Genomic DNA, 25,116 nt, shown 5'->3' with positions numbered 1-25,116 from the left:
CTGACCAACAACCAATCAAAACATGCAAAAACAAAACATTTAATCCAAAATAAACTAAGAAAATAACTTCAAAATATACAATCCAAAACATATCAAAACTAACTCAAAAGGAAAAACAAGTCACCTTGCCACATATATGTAATCTGAAGTGAAGTGACTTCAGTTAAGTTTATTTGGTAATAACTCAAAAGAGAACAAGGAATTGGTCTTGCAACAGTGTTGCAAGACCATGCAGGACTTTCATGACTTTCCCTTGTATCTATTGTGAAGTGTAAGGACGCATTTCTTTAAACGGTTTACAAATGAAATCTGAAATGTGTGGAAAGCCTTTGTATTTTGTATTGGATGTAAATTCACAAAGTCATGCTGTTTTCGTGGTTTTTGGGGGTTTTCTTTGTTTTTTTTTTTTTTTTGGCTCGCAGTCTTTACCATAGCATAAAAAAAAATAGATAAAAAGTTCAGTCCTCCCAACTGTTCCATTAACTTTCAACACTTTCTATTTGAAACTGGCACCTTTATTTAGAGAGAAATGTTTTTCTCTGCTTAAACTTTGTCAGGCCTTTGCTGGATGCAACTGTCCGCCTGCATCTCACAGAAGCAATAGTTTCATTTCTTTATGCATAAGTTGCATAAAACTTGTCATTATTTGCTATATAAATACAGCATGTCGTGAAAGGGTTCGTTGTTCGCTGTGAACTTCTAATGGCTCCACTGAGGATTCATGATTCATGAAGATTCCTGATTATCTTCTGGTTCAACACATCAGAAAGATAATTACTAAAACATGATTGCTGCGGTCCACATTATGATATATTAATATACTGGCTCTTTCTAAATTAATGAATCAATTTGGTATTGGATGAGTCAGTGCAGAAAGAGTGCCATAAAAACTGCAAGGAAATTAATGAGCCATATTTCTGACCTAGCTTAACACTATTCGCTATTTAAAAGCTCACAGTTGGGCAATAATGAAATTATATGTAACCAATACTTCTCTACTAATAAACTAGTACTTGGAGGCATATAAATGGCACATTTCATAGAAGAAGTCCGTAATATGCAAGACTTTTCTTATTACTAATGATGTGAACATGTTTAAGTAAAGGAACGCATCCTGTTTCCAAAACTAATCCAACTCATAAGACCCAGTTTCACTGCAGCTGATGAGTTTATACCAAAAGATTTTTACGCAAAAAGAAAGAGATTTACTCATCAGGTCGTGGAAGATATTGAAAATAATTGATAAATTCTCTTCTTTCTGGTGAGTCGTACAGCTGCAGGGAATGTCTGGTCTTGCAGACTTTATTGACAGAGAGTCAAAAACAGAATGTCATGATTTTCCGCTGATGACAGCAGTAATGGAGGAGTACCTGGCAGTCAGTATCAATTATCTCGTCTGTTGCGTATGTAGCTTGTGTGACATTTTACACCGCAGCAAAACTGGATGATGTCATCAAGCTAGTGAATCCATGACAACCTCTAAAAGCTCTGTCCCCACGTAGTGCTTTTTACACACTCCCTGGTTTTGTCAAATTTAGCTTGTTTTCAAATTTGACTTGGCTTACAGCTGTTTCATATTATCTCCGGCTCACATCTCTTTAACCACAGCACAACCTTTTGAAGTGTTTCTGTATAAATACCACAGATGCTAAAATAGCAAATGGCATCTCCAAAGCACTGCATTGCAGATGGCAATGGACATTCTTGTCCATTGCTGAATGTCCAGCAATGATTGGATATTCTTGCTATGTTCAGTCATTGCTGCAGCATTTATTCCAATGTGTATTTATTCCAACCTCAGACAAAGCTGGCATTGGAACCTGCAACCCAGCGGTTGCAGGTTGAACTCCTTCAACCTTAGCCACCAGAGCCCAACAACAAACTGTAATGTATTTTATGTAACAGAGCCAAACACAAAATACTCTGTCATGATATATGTTATGATGGAGGATCAAAATGCAGAAAATGCAGGCAGAAAACTTAGAACGTCAAATGACCAAAAATAATTTAAAAAAAACAACAAAACCTATTCAAGTAAACCTAGAGGGAACACAGGGAGCCAGGGCAGGACAAAAACAGGAATCCAGGAGCAAAACAGGAAATCAGCAGGGAGATAACAAGGTTCAATGTGATAAAACAGTATTAGACAGAAGGATCCAGCAAGGAGAAACTGGAATGAGTAACTGAACAATGAACATCTGTTCATTGTTCAATTATGAACAGAACCTCCACTCGCAGAGCACTGCCGTGTTATTTGGTCAGAATATCACTGTAGGCCATCGTTGTGACGACGTCCTGAGGGGGGAGTGCTGGAAAGGACTGGGTGGTTCAGAGACAAAGGCCAGTATCAAAGTGTCAACTGTAACTGATTAGAAATGAGTTACAGGATTGAGGGGAGAGAGACAGATTCAAGGGACTAAGAAATAAATCTAAAACTTAAGAATAACTAGACCGAAGAGGAAAAACAAAGTGTTAACATGAACAATAAGCATAGCAAACTAATCACTAAGGAAGAATTGAACATAAAACTGAAAAAAATGTCTAATAAAAAGGAAACCAAGGAATACAGACAAACATCAAAACAACATACGATCATAAGAAACAACAAGGAATACATTACTTTAAAGCTAATCAGAATACATTGAAAAAGAGATATTTTTGACAAATAAAACAACTTAAAAAAAAACCGGCAAGCAATAAATGTAAATTTCTTTGGACAAGTTTCCAATCGTCAGCTGTTAAGCTGCACATCTGAACTGGTAACCCCGGAAGCAAAACTATTCCTGATGTCTTTGTCATCAACAAGCGTGACTGATGAGGTGGGATATCATAAATCTTTTTTTTTTTTCTCCGTTTTGAGTGTCGGATGTATTTCTAAGCTTCGGTACTAAATCAGCACTTGGAATGTCGGGTTTTGAGACCGCTTCATGAATGTGACTCATGTTTCCAGTGAAGTTGCTCCATTTTTACATCTGTGTCAACGGTCCACCACAGTGTGACAGCAGCTCTGAACATCGGCGGAGTTTAACCACAAGGTGTAAGCAAAACGAACATCTCACTCGCGTTGAGAAACAGAGGGAAGAGCGATGTATCAGAACGATTACGGGAAGGATGGTTGACGAAACGATTCTTGTGCAATGTTCTGTTTGTGCAGCAGAACGTCATGAATCAATCGGACTCTTACCAATATAGATGCGTAAATAGATTGTGAAAAAAATCCAGAAAGTCACCCCAAAAAAATCTCGACACAGATTTATTGGTATTATTACTATTTAAATATGTTTAAGATCTATTTTTTCCCCTTTAAAAAATCAACTCACGTACTTGAAGAATATACAACTCTAAAGTTCTGATGTTTAAATTATAATAATAAATACAGACAATAAGGTATTGGGATGGTAGTTTAATATCAAAATGTTTTTCTTTTTAAATAATAAAAGTAATTTCAGTCTTGTGTACACAGTTTGATAAAAAGAAATATACATTCAAAGTTTGAATCTACTGCTCTGTTACTGCTATTTCACATGAAATCCTGTTGCTAATGCATAAAAAAGTTCATTACAGCATCAATGTTTATAACAACATTTAAATAGATTATAACTTACGCTGTTTGAGGCACAGTAATATTAACAAAAAACAATGAAACTCAACACAGAAGGTTAATTTTTTTTTTTTTTTTCAAAGTTACGTTCCTTTTTGTAGTATAATGTAAAAACAGCTCCAGTGCTATTCTAACTGTTCGACCATGGCAAGAGTTTTGAGCTCTGGTTCGTCAGCTTCCTTTCCCGCCACGCTGCTGCTTCTCTCCTTGCCCTTTCCTTTGAAGGGCTTCCCGATTTTGGTCGACAGCGTGTACAGGACGGAGCTCTCGTCCGGCGAAGAGCCGCTGCGGCCGCTGCGCGTGACGGTGGACGTGGTCCTGCTCTCCGAGTAGGTGGCCTCGAAGAGCCGGCCCATGAAGCTGAGGCCGGCCTGGCGGATGTGGGAGCTGCCGGCGAACACGTAGAGGATGGGGTTCACCGCGCTGCTGAAGTAGGCGAAGGCTGTGACGTTGGGCCGAGCGCTGGGAGTGCAGCGTATCCCCGGCTTGTCGTTCTTCAGCAAACAAGCCACCTGAGGAAGTGAGAAGAGAGACATTTCTCAAATAATCCATGCCAACAGGAGGATGTGGACTTCTTTTAAAAGTGGGCTTCTATGAAGAAGTTTGGGTCTTCATCCTAATTTGGAAAGTGTTTCTTCAATTTAGGAACTGTTCATGAAGAATTCCAGTTAATCGTCCTGTAATGCCAATCAGCATGAGAGGCATCCTCCACTCGACAGAGCACTGCCATGTTATTGGTCAGAATATCACTGTAGGTCATCGTTGTGACGAAGTCCTGAGGGGGGAGTGCTGGAAAGGACTGGGTGGTTCAGAGACAAAGGCCAGTATCAAAGTGTCAAAGAGGGCTAACGATGTATACAGCATTTTCAGAACAACTGTAGGTAACAGTTTGATTGTTCGATGGAATGGCGCAATGTCCCCGGAAAACACATCACGATTAATTGAATTTGTTTGACGTCGCACTCTTTGAAAATTTCACTGCTCAGTTCTCAGAAAAAGTCACAAAGGAGTTTTGAAGGCACTTGCGCCCGACATGTTTGACAGTTCGAAGCGTCAACTGACCTAAACGCATTGAAAACCAAAATAAACAGAAGTAAATGTTATACAGCGTTTTCAGATGCTACAACTAACAACTGCATTAGCAGAATTACCTCAATGATGTTGACGATGTGATAGGGAAGCCAGAAATGGCAAGGTGACAATGATCAGCAGATGAGACGACTGCCTTGTCCTCTGCGCTGGAACTTGGCACTTTGCAGTCTGCATATGACGGAGGAGTAGCAGGTGCTATGAGTGAGAAGGGAACCAAGCAGCCCATGATGGTCTCAAACAGGTACTGGAAGACCGGGTGACCCATGCTCCCCCAGTGGTATGCCATGCAAATGTTCAAGCTCCTGTTCCCTATAGGTTTCTTTATAATACTGTGAAAAAGACACAAGCAGAGAGAATGAGGCGCCTGGATACCGTATACACAGGCTATGCATTAGGTATGCAACATTCAGTTGCTGATTATATTATTGTGCCCTTGCTGATAAAAACTATATAATCAGTAATTGTTTCACTTACATTTTTTTGTGAAGTCAAAACTCTACAGTCAAAGGTCTATGACAAGTTGTCAAAAGTATTTCATGAAGCATTAAAATCTTTCTAAACTTTAAAAATATACATATCATTGGCAGATGATTAATAAAGCGACAAAGACATGCTGCTAAATTTAGCCTTCCTTACCTCTTTAAAACTTAAGGTTTGTTACATGAACAAAGAGAACAAAGGTAATTGGTGGTGCAACTTGTTGAGACCATGAAAAATTTTACATTTTACCCAATAAATTAAAGCTGATTGAGAAGTTTCCCCAAGCTTTTGTACGTACAATGAAATCTACAGATTTGTTTGATTCATAAAATTACTGTATGAAATTAAACAGTTTTCATTCACAGAAAACATTTAATTCAAACAAGATCTTAACTCCACAACAGAAGACCAATGATCATGCGTGTCAACTCAGGACTGATTGAAAGACAAATGTAGGGCAAGTTATGCAATGTGTTTTGTTTTGTTTTTGCTGGAATATTGCGTAATTTTGAATCATGGCAGACAATAATTGCTGTTCTGACAAATGTCATTGTCACTGTTCCCTTTTCTGTTCTTGAAGTTGTAAAAATGCTATTTTTTTTTAGTTCAATCTGTATAAAATTTATCGTACTATGGCCTTTGATGATGAACTCCAAGTCTTTGAGATTGGCATCATCCTAATGTTTAGTTCCCTCAACATTATCTTCAGATTGACATTACGATTCTGAAGGTTAGAAACCTGAACCTTCTTTAGGTTTCTGAAACCTTGTTTCTAAAACTGGGTTCAGTCTCTAGGGTGGTTAGTTATGGTTGCCCTAGAGACTCGATTGTGACGGCCCCTAAACTAGTCTCTGAAACTAACTAGTCTCTGGATGCTAAAAGCTTGTTAGTCTGTAAACTAGAGACTAGTTCGTAGAGACCCTAGAGACTAAACTACCCTTGAGTAGATTAGTCTCTAGGGTTTAGAGACTAAACTTCTTGGAAGTCAGTTTAGTCTCTAAAAACCCTTCGAAAAGGGGTTTTAGAGACTAAAAAATGTTTCCAACATTGAAACATTTCCAAGGGTTTTTCCATTGCGTCACAATCAGAATACCTCATTGTACCATTGTACCAAAATATCTTTGTCTGTGTTGGTCTTACCTGCGATAGAACGGCATTGGCAGAGACAGGAGGAAAGCCAACACCCAGACCCCAAACAGGAGGACCAGAAGGAGCGCTTGGTCCTCATTCTCTGAGACACAAAGGGCCTCGTGACGGCCACGCCAGCGGTCCATGCTCATGAGACAGATCAGGTAGATGGACACGTACATGTTCACGCTCGACAGGTAATGCACCAGCTTGCACGCCGCCGAGCCAAACTCCCAGTGCAGTCCTGCCGCCAGGAACCGAATGAACAGCGGGGCGCTGAGGAGCACGAAGCCGTCGGCCAAGGCCAGGTTCAGCACCAACAAGCACGTCACCGAGCGCTTCTTCACCCGGCAGAGCACCGACCAAACGACAAACATGTTACCAGGGAAGCCCAGCAGGAAGGCCAGGGCCAGGATGGCGATGCCAATGCGAGCCGAGACATCGCTGGGAGGAGGCGAAGAGACGGCGGTAGTGGTGTTCATACTGGATCCCAAAGAAAAAATCCTCTTAAGACTGGGAATTTGGCTTCAGCTCGCATGAAACCGCCAAACCTGTCAGAAAGGGAGGAAAGGGAGGAAACATGGTGTGCTGTTTATCCTCACTGCAAAAAAAATAATCTTACAGAGTATTTTTTTTTCTCTACGTTCCAGTGCATATATCTTGAAATAAAACTTACAGGTAACTTTTTAGCAAGATACAGGAGCTTGTAAAAATCGAGTGATGGCGTAAGATTGAGTAGAAAACGTGCCACTTCCACTGGCAGATAATTTCACTTATAACATGGGAAATGTGTTTTAAGTGAAAAAATCTGCCAGTGGAATCAAACATATCGATCTTTTTTTCTTTTTTTCATTCAATATTTAGCTTCTATGTCTTGCTTAAAAGTTACCTGTAAGTCAGTTTTGTCTTATGTAATATTTGGTCGAGAAAATAAACAATTACAAATAAGCTATTTTTAGTAATTAAAAACTTTTTTTTAATCTATTCAGGAACCTTCTGTTTGCTTTAAAGGCATTGAAATGAATGAAACTAAGAGGAATAAAAAAGAAGTAATGAAATCATTCCAGCCCACCACCAAAACACCACAAGTTGTTCAAAAAGTAAAATTAAATACAAATAACAGAATAAAATAAAACAACACACATGGTAAAGCTTTCAATTAAAAACTCCATACTGTACGTTGAATGAATAGCAATATCAAACCTGAGCAGCAACATTTTTAATCCCTTTCTCAAAACTTCAAGACTGAAAATAAGGCAATATTAATCAAATAATTGTCTGCATTTCAATCCAAAGGTCAAAGTATCAATCTCATGAAACTCACCTGGAAATGATCTCTTCAATTCACCACCATAACTCCACTGTATTCTGTCGTTATTCTCCACTTGCATGAACTTTGCTGCTCTCTCTCTCTCTGTCTCTCTCTCTGTGTCTCTGACTGCCGTTTCTGTGATGAGCAAACCAGCGCATTGCGAAATGTTGGTCACGTGACGTGAGGGGAAAACCATTGACAGGAAGCCAAGAGAAACCCAACTGGATTTCTATGTTGTCCTTGCTCCTCTTCCTCCTCCTCCTCTTTTCATTTTGCTCAGACAGTTTTGGATTCTTGCAGGAAGATGCACCTGATATCTTCCTGCACTTGATATCCGATAGCGCCGACAACTCCAGACGTTGGCATGCGAATGAAGTAGGTCTCTCTGTCAAATGTCTGTATGGCGCAAGAAAGTAAAGTCCAATCATAATAAATGAATAAATTCCAGTCTGGTTGAAGCTACTTTGCCTTTCATAATTTCATTCTATAAAAGTAAAAGAATACTTCAAAATGCTTAGTTTATGGCAAAGGCAATGGCCATTGAGATGTCATCATTTGGGGGAGAAAATACATGAGGGAGGTGGATATTCCAGTAAACTGACTGACTTGTTCGTACACGAGTTCGGATCACGGAGCATTTGTATTTTATTTTTTTTTTTTTGCTGTTGCAACACAGCTTCCCCCCCTTCTTTCCACATCTAAAGCCTATGGACAGGATGTATTCAGTTTCATAAGCATCGGCGATGTGTCAATTGTGTCATGGTTTGCATCATACAATCTACTTTTCTGTCTGAAACTGCTCAGTTGAGGGTTTTGTTGTTTTTTTTAAGACATTCAAAGTCATTTTTTTAAACAAGTGAAATGCATATATGTGCTTAACTCAGCTTTCAGTCCTAGAAAATAATTCTTCCTGCTATTGAGTTAAGAGTATTTAACTTAAACGGCAGTGGACTTTTAAATTTGCGCACGGCCTGTTGGATAAAAATACAGTGTGTGATGTCAAACCGTTTGGGCCTTAACTGCTTTTTTTTTGTTTGTTTGTTTTTTAAAATAATAAACAACATCTCCTGCCAGAACCAACTTCTTGTCAAACTGGGCCGAGTGAGAAGAGGATTTCTGTAACGTTAAAAGTCCAAGAATGCCTGTCGCAGTTCAGCCCCTTTCCATTGTCACATTGTCATAACTTTTGGTTTAGTTTCTTTCTTTCTCTCTCTCTCTTTTTTTCTTTTACGGAAAAATGACCTCTTTATTAAAGCTAAACCGCCAAACTACAGTTGCTCTGACCCCGTTGTACCCCAGCTCTAGCTACGTTAGCCTTGAGGAAAGTACCGCTTCGGAAATGGGCGGAGATTGCCGTTATCAGCTACAGGCAAACCTGTGTGTGTGTGTGAGACTGCATTTGCTTTACCACACAGCGTTGGATAACATCGAACTCGTGTTCACCAGTAATTCAATTCCAGTTCTGATTGGTCAATAGAATATCGAGCAAGTTGAAGGCTACATATACTGCTAGGTACAATTCAGCAGACAAGCAGCCAGGCCAGCTCAATCGGAACAGCGACTTGCTGGGGGTTACAGAAAGTGAGGTGAAACTGGGCCAAAAGGTTTAGCGACGGCAAAAACCTGGTTTGAACCAGGGCCTTGACACAGTAAACTTCCTGCCACAGACCTTTTGCTATGTGCCTGTGTGTTCCTTTACTGTCTTTTTAGCTACCTCAAAATCAGAAAAGAAATAAAACATAATGCCACATAGACTGTTTAAATATTTGAAGCCAGCATTAAGTGGTTCACAGCAGGAAAAAAAAATTGAAAATCAATCTACTAGAGCTACTATGAATGTTATGTTCTGTTTTGTGGGAAGTGGCTAAAATGGTAGGGTTGTCATTCACTCTACCAAAAGCTTCCTGTATTACCAGATAATTATTTGATTCAAAACTGACAGTGGTCTAAACGTTTTTAAAATATCAACAGAAAATAAATGACCATTGTCAAACAGTCATCGTTACTCATTAGCAGGTCTATACTAAGAGCCATTAACTCATCTAGGCTAAGACGTTTGGGGTTTGGACTGACCTATTGAGAAATGTGCAGCGTCCTCACATTCCAAAGCTGCAGGCTGCCATATAGGGAGACGCGCCCGGCGCAGAGCACCGCTTCAAGGCTTTTGTGTACACGAGTGAGGGTTTAAACATAAATAATGACAAAAATATTAAACTGTTAGAGTTGTGCTTCCGCTTCTCACAGAGCCTAATCTATCTGTCTGTCTGTCTGTCCGTCCATCCATCCATCCATCCATCCATATTTTGTTAGATCTCAAGATACCTTGATATCAGCTAGTGAGACCACCAGTTATCTTGATATTCAGCTCACAAGGAAATAAGGAAACAAAAAAGATTGCCAAAGGAGATTTCTGGCTGTGGTTCAGCTACATTGCAAAAATACTTTGGAGCATGAAGGATATAGGTGTATTTCAACACACACACACACAGTTGGGATCTGATTTCCCAGATCCCAACTTTCAGGGAAATATTTCTTTTGATGGAAATCCATGACTCGGTGCAGTTTTTCAGTCACTTTGGTGCATTTCTCGCATCTGTATGAGCATTTCCTGTTCATTTCTTAAGCAATTGCCATAGCTGATGACCTGAAAACACCACGACACTTGTTGATCATTCCTAAAAGGCAAGCATTCATGTCCATGACAGCATGAGCGTCGTCAAAAATGACTTTTTCACGATGATATCTAACTCTGTTGGTGTATTCAATGCAGAAGAATCAGATCTTGATATTCGAGACAGAACCATGCACCACTAGCACAGCTGTTACTGTAAGCTGCAGATTGTTTCTATTTAAATGAATACCAGGGACTAAATATATATGGTTCACATTGTTATTGCAGATATTTTTGGGGTATTTTAATTTGTTCACAACATTCTGCAAAAGTAAAGTACAATCATATGTACAACAAACACACTTTGGCTAAAACTGTAGTGCATAGCTATAACTCAGTGAAAGTTGTGAGAATTTGAATGGCATTTTCTTGAAAAAGATGATAAAGAATTCAATTAAATTCACAGATATTCATTAATGCCACTTTTTTAGAAAGAAAGAAAGAAAGAAAGAAAGAAGAAAGAAAGAAAGAAAGAAAGAAAAAGAAAGAAAGAAAGAAAGAAAGAAAGAAAGAAAGAAAGAAAGAAAGAAAGAAAGAAAGAAAGAAAGAAAGAAAGAAAGAAAGAAAGAAAGAAAGAAAGAAAGAAAGAAAGAAAGAAAGAAAGAAAGAAAGAAAGGAAGAAAGAAAGAAAGAAAGAAGGGTGGAAATGGTGACATCTAGTGGCATGTATTGTGAAACTAAACATTATTGTCCTGGAGAGGGAATTACAAAATCATGTTTGGAACAGCCATGTAGTGCAAACATGAGAAGGACGCTAAAGTGATACCAGTACTCTCTTTCAATGTTTTGATATGATGAAGCACACAATATTCTTTTTTATACAAAAGCTCTAAAAATTCACATCTATTTCAATGACTTCTTAAAAATGCTTTTATGCAAAGATAATAAAAGTTGATGCCCCAGGAAAAAGACATCAGCAAGCAAATTAATAGCAGACAATGTATTTAAAAGCACGTAGAAACAGAATGTACAAAGTTAGAGGACTTGAATTAGACTTCTTAGACGTCTAAGCATCCCAGGCTATGACTCTCAGTTTGTCTGATATTCCAAGGTTCATATGGGTGTTGGGCCCGTTTTCAAATACTTCTGTATGTATGAAGCATCACCATCTTAACAGGTTTTTGTCTGCAAATGTATCCAAGAGTTCGTCTTCGGCGATCCGCTGAATCTTTCTTGGTGCTACAGACTCTTCAAGTCTTTGTAAAACTTGTTTTTTAACATTTGGACGGAAGAAAGATTTCAAGACCGGAGCGGGGGTTCACTTCTATTTTCCGTTTTTGTTGATTTGATGTTAAGAGTTTCAGGTTGTGGAAAAGTCTCCATCCTTGCCTTGCAGCACAACTTCCGCGTCTTTGTCCTTGTCCCGGCTGTTCTGGCTGTTCATTCGGCTCTTCCTGGAGAAGTCCAAGCCCGTGCCCTCAAACAAGCGAGCCATGAACGCCACGCCCTCCCGTCTGATGTAAGACTTTCCTGCGAAGAAGTAGAGCACCGGGTTGGCACAGCTGCTGATGAAGGCGACTGTGGAGGTAACGGCACGAAACTTCTTCCATATTTTCTCCAACCTTGTCGGACAAGACATGAACAGATGAGTGAGAGTTGGGAAAGAAGAATGAATTATTAAAAAACTCACAGCCAGAGTTCTTATTTTTGTCAGAAAATCTGAATATTTTTTAATGGCTCAATACCCTGAACAATAGGGCTGGAGTTATAGTTCATGAGAGCCATTCTTTAAGCCAATCAGTTTCTGTCTCTGTCCTCAGTCCTTTCATTGGTACAAAAAAGGGTTAATTTATCCTTGGAGGAAAATAGCTCGGTGCTTGTTTGAGTTGTTTTTCTAAGATGAGTGCATTTGCGGACAGAGGAACACTTACACTACTCTTGTTGGTGAACATCCTGGAAGCAAAGCCGATGCAACCTGAGGGGAATACAAAAACGACATGATTATTAATCCGCTGACTGAACTTATTCAAAATTATATCATGCTCAGAAGAAACGTGACGTACTTGCACCATGTTGATGATGTGGTAGGGTAACCAAAACAGGCAGAAGGTCACCACGATGGCCAGGATTAGCTTTTCGCTGCGGATCCTGCGGCGGAATCTGGTCTGCCGGATCCGTCTCAGGATGCAAATGTAACTGACTAAAATGATTCCGTAAGGTACCACGAAGCCCAACACAACCTCCAGCATGTACTGCAGAACTGCCTGGGATACAGGTGGGCAAAAGAAGGGAGGAATTAAAGAAAGCTCACATGTGTTCACAGAGCTAAGAAAGAAAGGCATTGTCCAAACTTACATCTGGGTCTTTGTCGTGGAATGAATCACAAACCGTTCTGTTCCCTGCATTAAGCCTCGCTTCTCGATAGATCAGCGCAGGAATTGAGGCAACCATGATGAGCAACCACATGACAGCCAACACACGTGTGATCGTCCTCTTGCTGGTGATCGCGCTGATGCGCTGGGGCCACACGATCGACACCAACCTGTAAATGCTCATCAGCATGATCAGGTAGATGGAGGCGTACATGTTGGCCAAGCAGAGGTAGAACAGAACCTTGCACATCACAGTCCCCATTTTCCAGTCCATCATAGCCAGATAGACGATGAAGAACGGGGTCAGAGCCATCAGGGAGCCATCCGCAATGGCTAGGTTGAGGATGAGAAGGGTCGTGACGGATTGCTTTCGGGCCCGCGCCAGGATGCTCCAGATGACGAAGAGGTTTCCGGGGAATCCCAACAGAAACACCATGGAGAGAATGAGAGTGCCCGTCACTGTGGCAGCTGGAGTACTTACAATACTCTCCTTGGCGACACAGCTGCCGTTACTGCGGGGCATCTCCATTCCCTGGTAAAGAGGAAGTATTGGAGAGTAATTTGTATTAAGGGTTGTTGCGTTTATTCCTTTCCCATAAAAAAAGAACCACAAATTAGCAACTACAAGAGTGGGAAGGTTCTTTGATTCTATAGCACCGTTGAAACAAGCACCTTTTCAAGATTGCCTGATGGAAGAACAGGACCTCAATGTTTTTTCTGCTGTGGGCGTGAGATTCATAAGTATGAACTGCTTGCGCTGACGCGTATTAGAGCGGCACAAGTGCGACGGGTTTTAACTGGGACTGTTAATTCCTGAGCAACGAGACCAGACATGAGTATAGCGCACCGTTTAGCAACAACTGCTTTCAGGACTGCAGCGATGATTTACAGCTAGGTTTTTATTTGCATGCCTGATGAGACAAAACGTCCTGCATCATTAAAAATCCAAAGTAGCACTTCAACTCAACATTTTACAGGAAAAGGAGAGGGAAAAAAAAGCAACACCGCAGAATATGACAATATCTCATCCTGCAGGAATGGAAAACAAATAAGAAACTGAAAACTGTGGTGTGAAAAAGTCAGTACTTTGTTGAACCACCTTTTGCTTCAATTCCAGCTTCAAGTCTTTTAGGTTTGTCTAGTTTGCACATCTAGTGACTTAAATTTTTTTGTTCATTCTTCTTTGCAAAACATCTCCGGTTCGGTCAGATTAGATGACGAACAGCAGTTTTCAGATCTTGCCACAGGTTCTCAAATAGGTTAAAGTCTGGACTTTGACTGGACCATTCTTACACATGTATACGTTTTGTTTTAAACAGACTCAAAGCGGTTTTCTTCCATGATTGCCCTGTATTTGGCTCCATTCATGTTCCCATCACCACCCACCATCTTGGTCTTCTCTTCCATAAACAACGCAGTTTGTGCATTGCATGACTAAAAGTTTTCCCGTGAACAGATTCCTTCCACCTGAGCTGTGGATCTCTGCATCTGGTCCAGAGTCACCATGAACTTCTTGACTGCATCTCTAATCAGGGCCCTGATTAGAGATGTTCAGCCTGGAAGTTTGGCTGGACGGCCTCGTCTAGGCCGGCTTACAGTTGTGCTGCACACTTTCAGTTTCTGGATGATGATCTGAACAGAGCTCCGTTCAAAGCTCGGGAAATCTTTTTATAGCCATGTTTCTCCCTGTCCTGTCTGGTTCGTTCCTTGGACTCCATTATGCCATTTGCTCCCCAGTATTCTCTTAGCCTTTGAGGCGTCACAAAGCAGCTGGATTTATAGCAGTCGTCAAGTAACTTCTGGAGAAAAGGGGCTTGAACACGTTTGCACACCACACTTTTCATGTTTTTTTTGTACGTAACATTTTGAATCTTGCATAATTTTTCCCACCGCTTCACACCTGTGCACTTTGTGTCGGCCTTTCACATAAAATTCCAATGAAACATATTTATGTTTGTGGTTGTATTGTGTGAAGGGTATGAATACTTTTGGAAGCTGCATACCTCAGCAAGTATTCATTTTCCTAATGTGACTGAAATCAGTCGTCGAAGCATAAGAAGCAAATAGAAACTGCGGCAGCAGTGAGAGCTGCCATATTAGCTGATGAAAACCTTCGGCTTAAAAATGAACAGCTATTTAATGAGACCGCTTTCGATAAGTTACACACTGCTTCATATAAAGCAGGAATAACCTGTTAGTGCAGCCGAAGAGCCTAAGAGCTTCTTTCCAACGTAATCAGTTCCATCATCTCTATATTCATTGCTTTCAGATTTTACATTTCATGTCAGTTTTCCAGCTGACTTGTTCAGTGACTCAGGAATTACTGTTTCTCAATCAGACAAGCATGTGCAAAGCACTAATGGTTACACTTCGATTAACGCTCACAGAAGGCCAACTCAGTCTGAAAGAACTCAACCTACAGTGATTTACTGGGAATTTGCTGAGGAAAAGTCTTAAGGGCAGCGACACGCAACAAACCACAACGCTAAGAAAATTCTGAAAAATAAATTTACTGGAATTAACTTGTGACTTCATTCTCGTCATACAACGACTTTATTCTTATTCTTATTTAAGTAGGGATGCCATGCATATGTATGAAGTCTTTTCGACAAAGCGCAGAAAAAAAAAAACATGTAGACCAGAATAGAGTAGAATAGAATAATCCTTCATCATCCGTCAGTGGGAAAGTTCAGGTGTTCCAGCAGCAAAGAGGTGGAATCAGACAGATTTGTACAAAAAGTAAATAAAAACAAAACAAATGAGATAAAAATAAATAAATAAATAAATTGCAGCATGAGAAATATACGGTATAACCATACTAAGATCTTTAAAAAACGTGCTGCTGGTTAGGAAAATAAAACGCTTTATATTTGTAAAATTCAACTGTAGAACAAGTAAATGTAAAGGCGGGAAAAAAGCAAAAAGAAACTTTGATTCATTCTCAGTACTTGGTCTGGTACATGCTACATCTTGACTTGACAATATTTCCCAACTCTAACTCTGCCTGGCAGAAGTTCTTCAAATCAATCAGATCTTACCTCTTCAGGTGAGCACACAGATTTTTGATTTTTTATCATCTTTTTTTAAATTAAACATAACTCAAACGCATGATGTATAGGCTACATTTTGTTTCTTCAGGCAAAATGTCATTCTCTCTACCAGCAGTTATTTTTTTCTCCAACCAAGATCTCGTCTCAACCGGCTTCGTTGATTTTTTGATTAATTCACCATCATCACATGATCGTGTGAGCAAATCAAATCACTGTGTCCTTGGTTTTTGGAGACAGACTTTTCAAGTGCACTCAGAGATGCAAATGCACCTGAGAGAGATTTATCGCCATTGATTTTCAAACAGGTCCCTGACGGATGCACACAGTCCAAAACGGTTTCCACAGGGTCAAAGTCAACTTTGAAGTGACAGAAAGTCTTATCCATTTCTTTCAACCCTATGGCACCCTTGCTGCTGGCCATCAGTAATGACTCAGAAGGTGTGTTTGTGTACATTTTGACAGAGACATGCCTTCAGAATGACAGCTGCTGCACCTATGGAGGAAAGTCTACACACTCACCCGAAACTGCACCTCACGTGGAAGGCACGGATTCAGCTGGACAGGATTTGTTTGGATTTCTTTCTCTCTCTTTTGTTTTTAAAGTTCTTCATCAAGCGTCAAATACCAAATTTGTTCGATCCAAAGCTGACTTTGACATTTCTTTAGAAACATTACAGCGGTATTACAGCGTTCGTGTGCGCGTGAGCACGTCTCGAGATTCTTGTCGCGCGTAAAAACTCTGGGGGGAAAAAAACAAACAAACAAACAAAAACACGGACGCGTACTCACCGAGTGAGAGGACCCCATGAGCGCAGGCGAAGCTCGACCGGTTCTCTTTCAGGTGAACGCTTTTTCTCCTCTCCTCCTTTTACCTTTCCAGTTTGCCCACGCGCTCCGACCCACCCACGTCTACTCCGCGCTTTTCTACCCGCGTCTCACGCCAAAGGCTTGCTCTTCTTGCTTCGACACGTTTTGACAGAGGATGGGTGTGTCCGTAGTAACCCGGCCTGCTTCTGTTTGCCTTGACGGCCTGATAATGTTCACACGTCTACGGGAACATATTTCTCCAGTTAGCGGTTCGAAGTCGTGGTTTAACCGTTAACCAAAATTCCTCCCGTCAATTGCTTAGAGCTTCCGGTTCCGAAAATAGGGTTCGAGTCAAGTCTGTTTGTAGCATATTTTAGCTCCAAGGTAGTTTAAAGTGGGTTACGTCGTAAAAACGCAAGAATATTTATTTTTGTTGTCGCTGTTTTAATTTACTTGACTGGTCTGGTTTTAGCAAATATCATGCTAGGTGTTTTCCAGCGCTAGCATAAACCCGAGTTAGCTATTTTTTTTCTTCTGATGCGTCAAACACGTCACAATTGAAAAGGCTTGCAGCTGCATTGCTTTCTTTGGTCCAATACTGATTCTAGCACAACGTTCACTAATTAATTACAGTCCACACGCTGCATGTAAATAGGTTGCTTGAGCTTTTTTTAATTATTATTCGTTTAGTTCATTGAAATGTCTCTCCTCTCCAGCTACAGTAACAGGTAATGTGATGCTAACTAGCTTGTACACTGTTGTTCACCTTTTTCACAGGGACAGGGGTTAAAGGTTATAAGTGGTATCGGGGCTAGAGCTGCTGCTGACTTACTCATCTGCTGTTAAGTGTGTAAAGGGTACAGAGACAAGTTACATATATGAGTATGTTGTTAAATTCTTTCCTTAATTCATTAAATGCTAGTGAAATGGAGGCTAACGGTACTCTGTAGCTAAGCTAACTATGCTAAATGTTAGCATAGTTAGCTGATCTAGCATAAAACCTGATCTTGCTCCAAAAAGATCAGGAACACGCCGATCTTTTTGGAGCAAGAGCCTGGTACTTTCGTATCGACATCATTGTGTCGAAACGTCAGGGTGTCTCCTGAGCATTCTAGAGTCCATGGTTGAGAATCTCACACAGTCTGTCCACCTCTGTTGGAGAAAAACTGGGCTATAAATTGACACTCAGGTCTTTTCTCTCTCATTTTGAAAACCTGATTTCATAATTTTTCTTGGCAGCATAGTAACAGCCACAGTCCTTCTTGTCCTGTACCGACTGCTGCTGAACACCGTCACCGTCAAGCGCACTTATAGATGTGCTTATAGGTATAGATAGATGTGTGTTTTGGTCTGGGAGTGGGAATATTTCATTTATACTGTTAAAACCATTTTAAAACACTATGTGATTAATTTTGTGACTGACAGGGACCCCATTTTTTTCTATTTCCATAAGAAAATTTAAAACAAATTTTGTGGGTGGGCCCCATGTCGGTCAGGGGGCCACCAGAATAAGAAAATAACAGATAACTGTTATTAGGTGAATCATTTCTGAAAGCAACAAACACTAAAACTGTATTACCAATAATCATGAATACATAACACCTTCAAATTTGTTAAAAAGATGTTTATTCCCCCAAGATTAATTTTACATATTAAACACCCAGAGCAACTTGACTGTCCAGTTATATTCAAAACTAAAAGTAGAAAATCCAGTGCCAGAAAATCTGCTCTCTGCATTTCTCTGATGGTGTGTGAGTTGGTTCCACTATAGACCGATGCAAAATAAAACTGATTTCACAAGTTCAGGTGGATTTGCTGATTCTTCTCTTGATGATGGATTTTGCAAAAAAACAACATGAAAGAATCAATGAAATTTTGGCGAATTCAAAACACATCAAATCAAGTGAAAGTACTTCCTCGTATTTTCCTTCCACCACAGAGTTTAATTACTCCTCCCCTTTCACCTTTAGCTTTGGAGACTTTCCAAGTTCTTGACAGAAATTCTGTTACACGGAATTGTTTTTGCCACACCTGCAAACCGCGACTCACTAACATTTTCAGAATTATATTCTGTATGAGTTCTGTACTATTTCAATTTGGCCAATCCTGCAAATACTCCAGTATCATACCACTCATAGTTCAAACCAATACCAGGATAAAGAGGCTCAGTGAACGTGGTCTGGACTTCAAAGATTTGCAGCATTTGATCAGAAGCTTGATAAAATCTCAAAATTCCTGCCTGGTAATCCAGGAACACGCCGATCTTTTTGGAGCAAGAGCCTGGTACTTTCGTATCGACATCATTGTGTCGAAACGTCAGGGTGTCTCCTGAGCATTCTAGAGTCCAAGACTTGTCGTTTCTCCCAAACTCTGACTCGTCCGAAGTTCGGTTGGCGTCTTTGTAAGCTACAGCCGCAGAGAGAGTGCGAGCGTGCCACTTCACCTCCCAGTAACACCGCTCTGTTAAAGCCTCTTTGCAAAGGACCTGTGGGAATTTTATGAATCTGTTTGGATGAGGAGAATAGGGGATGGGTGAAGGCCTCATTTCTTGGTTGTTGTCCATGAGGGTTAGCTTAGGGTAGTTTGACGTATCATCCAGTGTTAAGGGACGCCAATCTACCAAGCAAAGAAGAATTAGTCACCACAGTAATAATTCTGACAATATTTGTGACCACATAAGAAAGATATTTGTAGTTTGATTTCTTACAACGCAAAAACTCCTCTCTGCTGTTGGGTGCAGGTGAAAGGGAGAAGTCAACGTAAGAGACTGTGAGAAGACACAACAGTCATTTTTAAGCGACACTGGAAGAAAGTAAATCTTATACACACAGAAACTCTACTTACCCGTAGTTGAGATCTTGGGCCATGTCTCCTCCAGCAAAATGTCTGCTTTGGCTTTCAGCTCAGTCACACAAGCAGTCACATCTGTGAAAGAACGTGGAGGACCGGCACCCGGTGCAAAGTCTTGAAATGCGACGGAAATGGGGTTAAGCTGAAAAATATAGAGAGAAAGTAATTAAAACTATCCAGGTAGAAACCAGCCTCTCACTCTAACTTTTGTCTCGTTCAGAGAGTCTGGATCCTCGGAGACTGAGAAATGATTCCTCGTTGGAGGCATGGATTCTGTTGTCCATGCCTGTTTCTGTCTTAAATTTGACCCATTTGCTAACGTTTGGCCGTGATGTATGTGATGTGCCAGTTCAACGCTGTGAAGCTTACCATCCTCCACTGTGAATTGAAACATACTGAGTCAAATAAGATGGCTGTTAATGTTAATTCAATATTTGGAAGAGTGGCCAACACGGACTTAAGGGGTTCCTTCACTTCCTCTAACATCATTGCCAAACTACAGGCAGACTACAATTCTAAAATACAGCGGAAAACTTATTTTCTCTAGAAATTCTGCCAGAGAAATCCAGCACAATGGAAGAAAACCCAGACAGAGCAGTGAGAGGAAATTGGAATCAAACGAACAGAATTGTGTAGGACAGAAAGTTAAAACAGTTAAAACAATTGCTCTTTTACAACCTTAGGGAGGCAATAATATTATTTGAAAAAGTCCAACACTCATGATGAGTGTTCATTGTAATCACAGAGGTTTCATTTTTATTCACTGGCACATCTTAAAGAAAAGCAATAGCATCTAAAACCATTTTGATTATCAATAGAAAAAAATGAATAAATCTTTGTTGCTGTAACAGTAACCAGACCCCAATTTCCGACCAGATGGTTCACTTTTCCACTTATATTTTTTTATGTGTATCTTGGTTAATATATGTCTTTAAAGTTGGAAGGCATCCTTGCCATCACCTTAATCTTTACCTTTCACTATATATTCTCCAAAACAAGTAGTCACTTGTCTTTTATGTGCCTTTGTTGTAGAGAAATTCCTTCTTTTCTGATTTGTCACCATTAATTTGCACAAAATGATTAGGTGGCATTAGAAAATGGAAACATGGTAAAGTGTCATGAGGAAGTAACACACACAAAAAAGAAAAACAGGGAAGCATAAAGGAAGCCTAAATTCTTCCAAATGTTTTGACCTGCTAAACAGGTTGACGGAGCATTGTTGGTAAGCCGGCTTTATTCAAGTCAGAAGGAAAAAAGAACTTCAGCAAGTGCACACAAGTCCAAACGGCGTCTATACCTGTGTTAGGTAGACAACGTCATCGCTGCTTGAAAGCCGCAGCAGCTGACCTTCCTTCCCTCTCAGCTCGCCGAGCTCATTCTCCAGCCGCTGCTTCAGCTCCCCAGCCTGAGCGAGGGCGCTCTTCTCCTGGGCCTCAATCAGCTGCTCCAGCTTACTGCATCTGTTCTGCACAGACGAGATCAGCTCGGAGAAAGCCTTGGCACAGTCTGCCTTTGAGGTCTGGGCACTGCTCTGTGGGAACAAACGCAGCTGTTAATTAAAGCGTGGTTACATTTATAAAAGCTAGACTATATTCCCTTTAGGGAGATTCAATCAAACCTGTGGTTATTTTGTGTTCAAATTAAAATGACAATTAATTAAAAGATAAAAACAGGCTTTTGATGATTTTGCTTCGCTTTTGCCAGCGAATACTGCGTGCCCCCAACGTTATGTTTTGGATTTGCTTTAATAAATGAGTTAAAGTTGCAATTCTTTTAAACTCAAATTGGCTGGCAGGTTGGATCATCTCTTAGGGATAACATTAGAGTCTATAAATTGTTGCGCTTCAGAAGAATTTTGAGTTTTTCAGCTCTCAACGTCTGGCTCCGACCTTGTAGGATTTCTCTCTGCTGCCATCAAGTGGCGGAAGGAAGACATTGTTACCCATAAGACTCGGATGGAGGTCTGGCACCATATCAGACAAACTAAATACTTAATTAAATTCCAGCTGAAAGGTTTCAGCAATACATCACTGAGTCACATCCGGGGGAGACGTGCTGTTCCTGCTTAGACCTTTGATCCTTACATTTCACAATAAAGATCAGTCTTTTGTCACAATTCTTTACTAGTACATTCAGTTTTACTGATTACATCTCTTGAAACAAACAAACAAAAAAGAAAGTCAATTTTAATTGTTTTGTTTTTTATTAGACTATACCTTAACATTTTTCTCAGCTTGTATGATCGTCTCCAGCTCTTCTTCTCTTTGCTGGACTTTCTCTTGCACTTGCTTTCGAACTTTCTCCAGCCGTTCCTGGAAGAAACCAGAAAGCTCCCATTGAATATCTTTTTAATTGGAATGGGGAACTTTAATTACATCATTTGTTTTTACCTTTGTGGTCTCCTTTAACTCCAGAATAGACACAAACTTGTGACCTTTATGTTTGTCCATCGTGCACTTGGTGCAGATGAGCTGCTCGTCCGTCTGGCAGCAGAGATCCATCAACTTCCGATGCTCGGTGCACACCTTGTGCCCTATTGGCATCGTAGCTGAGATCAGTTCATGCTCTTGCAACACGGAGACAGTGTAGTGAGGCTCTACATGTTCATTGCAGTAAGATGCCAAGCACGTCAAGCAAGACTTGGTGGCTTTGTTTCCTCCGAGACTGCAAAAGTCACAGGCGACATCTGGCGGGGCGGCCACGGTCAGAGACGGAGGCGGTGGTTGGGGATATCTCATCTTAAACTTCTTCACAACCTGAAGAAGCAGGAAGGGAAGTCAGTTTGGACAGAAAATTTGATTCTTAAGGTACCTTAAGGACCTTATTTTGCATTGAATTGCTCTTTGTTTACCAGGCTGTGAGCTTGTCAGTTGCTCTTTATGGTATTTGGCCGGTAGAGTTAAGTTTCACTTCCCAGAGAAATTTTCCGTTTCCATTTGTCAAAATTCACTTACACAAGGACCACACGTCAATACTAATAACAGCAGAATGCCCAATAATAGTTTCTTCTCATATGTTTTTTTACAGTCGTGCAAATTTTAAAACAAAACTGAAGGTTCACTTACGTCTCTCAAGCTTCTTACAAAAGGTGTCTATGTCGCAACACAAGAAAAAAGCAATCTTACTGTACCTTTGTAAGATCTATTCAGAGCAGTGGAGTCCAAACTTTTTGTTAAATGTACATAAATTGTTAAGTCAAAAGTATCCAACAGATCCAAAACTAGAAAAAGGAAACAGTGTTTTTCACACTTTGCTGATTAAAAGACAGAAATCCAGTTTGGACCAGACTAAAAACATAGAGGAAAAATATTCTCAGTAACAAGAACACAATTCGGGTAACTGCGCCCCACTCTTTGGAAACCACTGGGTTAACCTAATGCAGATAACTAAATTACCACCTTAAATTCTCCCAGTTTGTTCATATCTGTTGAGTTTATAAATGCAGAACACCAGCTCCTCTTCGAGACTTTGCAGGCTAGTCCAGGTTTAGTCTGATTAGCTGTCACGCTAGCACTCCTCCTCACCTCAGCCAGCATGTTGTTTCTCTTCAGGACAGGCCTGGGATGGAAGGTCTCCCTGCACTGGGGGCAGCTGTATTCCTCCCTCTCACCCTGCCTGTCCCAGCTGCTCTCGATGCAGCTTCGGCAGTAACTGTGTCCGCAGTGGATGGTGACGGGCTCATTCAGCAGATCCAGGCAAACTGAGCAGCAGAACTGCTCATGGTCCAGATTGACTACGTACTGGTTGTCCTGCAGATCTTCCTCCTTACTGGCCATTTAGCTAAAAATGATAGCAACACAAAAGGAACGAATCAGAGCGGTTTTTGAGGTTTGAGGTTTTGAATTGCTGGAGAAATAAATGAACATGTGGCGATGAGTAGAGAGATTTCAATGTCCAAACTGCAATAACCATCTACTGCTTGTGCTGATAAAGTGTGGTGGGCTGATGGAGGCATTGCAAGTGTAATCAGTCTAAGATAATGTTGATCATAAACGACTTCTGGGGAGATACATAGAACAAATACAGCATTCATAAAATTGAGAGAGTAAAATATATTCTGATAAGGTATACTTCTAATTTTCTGATTCTGCAAGATCAAACAGATTCTGAAATGCTTTTTTTTTTTTTTTTAATCTATGAACTACTTGCTGATTCACAGTTATGAAATCTAAATGCTGACAAATTGATTGAAAGCATTCCAACTAGACACATGTTTTGGTCTGAATGTGCTCAAAGAAAATGTTAATTTTTTTTAGCACAAGTTCTTCAACAAAATTCAAACGGCATAGAAGAAAATGTCTAAGACATCGCTAGAAAACGTGGAGTTCTTAAATGATGGGAATGAAGCAAAGTTCCTGATAGCCATTCTTTGACCAGAAGTTTATTTCCCAGGAAATTTGTGCATCTTTATGCAAAACAACAACCATTGTCCATGGTAGATTTTACAGCCTTCTAACTTTACTCAGAGCTAGTAAAACAACAGAATCAGAATTTTAATGTTTATTGTGATTGAACCGGGCATTATGATCTATATATTTAAACTGCAAAACAAAAAGAGAAACAAAACAAATTAGGACAAATACCTGTATACCTGTATAGTACTTAGTACTAGTTTATTTAGTATTTAGTACTAGTACTCTAGTACTGAGTTTTAGTACTCTGAGTACTAAAACTATGATGTTTCCACCAATTTCAGCATCATTCTCTGGTTCTACAGCTGTGTTATGCAGTGGCTTTGGTTCGAGCAGCACAACCAGGAACTGCAGTTTGTATTTTTGGATGGTATTTTGCATTGAATTGCTCTTCGTTTACCAGGCTGTGAGCTTGTCAGTTGCTCTTTATGGTATTTGGCCGGTAGAATTAAGTTTCACTTTCCAGGAAAATTTTCCGTTTCCATTCGTCAAAATTCACTTACACAAGGACCACATGTCAATACTAATAACAGCAGAATGCCCAATAATAGTTTCTTCTAGTATGTTTCTTTTTACAGGCGTGCATATTTTAAAACAAAACTGAAAGTTCACTTACGTCTCTCAAGCTTCTTACAAAAGGTATCTATGTCGCAACACAAGAAAAAGCAATCTTACTGTACCTTTCTGATTTTTGAATGCTGTAAACGTCAGCAGCCACTTTTGTCAGTGAATAAATAAGCTTAAAAGACTATCAGTCATTATCAGTCAAAAAGCACCATTAAGATCGATTGCAGTCTCCTCCGCAGGACCGTAGAAAACTATCAGTGTTGCCAAAATGAACAGCAACACTGGACGGGTTTCCACCCAATGGGTGGAGATTCTAATACACATAGTACATTAAAACTGTGTTGGAACACGTATTCAGAAGCACGTATTCAAACATGCCCTTGAACACGTTTGGCTGTAAAAAAGTGTTCAGAGGCTATTTTTGAAATAGTTACTGTGTGACAGAAGAGTACAAAACTTTTAATAAGCTTTGTTATTGCACTAATTATTTTTGAACTGTCCAGAAAATGAACATCCACGTGTCGAACCTGACACGTGGGCGGTTGTGTTACTAATTATGTTGCCTATTGCGTCGTCAACCTTTGATCCAAAGCTCCCGGGAAGATTAAGAAAGATGAATGTGTCATTTCCATCATATTACTTAAAATACATATATATGATTTTTCAGAGTTAAACTGAAAGGGGAAAAAAAACTATGAATAGCAAACAAATGGAATAAAAATGAAAATCAACAAGACAAAACAGTCAGAACAGTGTCAGCTTTCTGGAGAACCGATAAAAGAGGACGAAATATGTGCACATCAGTCCGTAGAGCGTAATCAAGCATACTTTAAA

General features: G+C 40.1%; 3 protein-coding genes across 4 annotated transcripts; all 3 read right to left on the bottom strand.

Annotated features, from left to right (window-relative positions):
- Window positions 1-3,719: 3,719 nt before the first annotated feature.
- On the bottom strand, window positions 3,720-7,732 carry LOC129378312 (leukotriene B4 receptor 1-like). Its single transcript, XM_055058620.1, is given in 7 exon segments — window positions 3,720-4,113; window positions 4,753-4,889; window positions 4,892-5,022; window positions 6,314-6,386; window positions 6,389-6,434; window positions 6,436-6,852; window positions 7,626-7,732. Coding segments are annotated over 6 exon segments (1,122 nt in total). The 5' UTR covers window positions 6,784-6,852; window positions 7,626-7,732; the 3' UTR covers window positions 3,720-3,726.
- Window positions 7,733-10,782: 3,050 nt separating this feature from the next.
- On the bottom strand, window positions 10,783-16,699 carry LOC129378315 (leukotriene B4 receptor 1-like). Of its 2 annotated transcripts, none has more exons than XM_055058624.1 (5): window positions 16,166-16,699; window positions 12,580-13,128; window positions 12,288-12,488; window positions 12,156-12,199; window positions 10,783-11,846 (listed from the first exon to the last, which is right to left on the bottom strand). In XM_055058624.1, exons 2-5 carry the CDS (start codon window positions 13,123-13,125, stop codon window positions 11,585-11,587), a joined length of 1,053 nt encoding a protein of 350 aa, XP_054914599.1. In that variant the 5' UTR covers window positions 13,126-13,128; window positions 16,166-16,699; the 3' UTR covers window positions 10,783-11,584. The 2 variants fall into 2 exon arrangements, with proteins under 2 accessions (XP_054914599.1, XP_054914598.1); XM_055058623.1 differs by having other exon boundaries at window positions 16,436-16,699.
- Window positions 16,700-18,168: 1,469 nt separating this feature from the next.
- Window positions 18,169-24,560, bottom strand: LOC129378309 (E3 ubiquitin/ISG15 ligase TRIM25-like). Its single transcript, XM_055058617.1, has 8 exons — window positions 24,396-24,560; window positions 22,828-23,083; window positions 21,694-22,059; window positions 21,520-21,615; window positions 20,601-20,834; window positions 19,298-19,445; window positions 19,161-19,220; window positions 18,169-19,069 (listed from the first exon to the last, which is right to left on the bottom strand). Exons 2-8 carry the CDS (start codon window positions 23,077-23,079, stop codon window positions 18,540-18,542), a joined length of 1,686 nt encoding a protein of 561 aa, XP_054914592.1. The 5' UTR covers window positions 23,080-23,083; window positions 24,396-24,560; the 3' UTR covers window positions 18,169-18,539.
- Between the last annotated feature and the right edge of the window lie 556 nt (window positions 24,561-25,116).

Source organism: Poeciliopsis prolifica, unplaced genomic scaffold (genome assembly GCF_027474105.1).
Source record: "Poeciliopsis prolifica strain line A6 unplaced genomic scaffold, Auburn_PproV2 SCAFFOLD051, whole genome shotgun sequence".
Taxonomy (NCBI): Eukaryota; Metazoa; Chordata; class Actinopteri; order Cyprinodontiformes; family Poeciliidae; genus Poeciliopsis; species Poeciliopsis prolifica.
The sequence above is the reverse complement of the archived record's forward strand: the minus strand, read 5'-3'. Positions and strand labels throughout refer to the sequence as shown.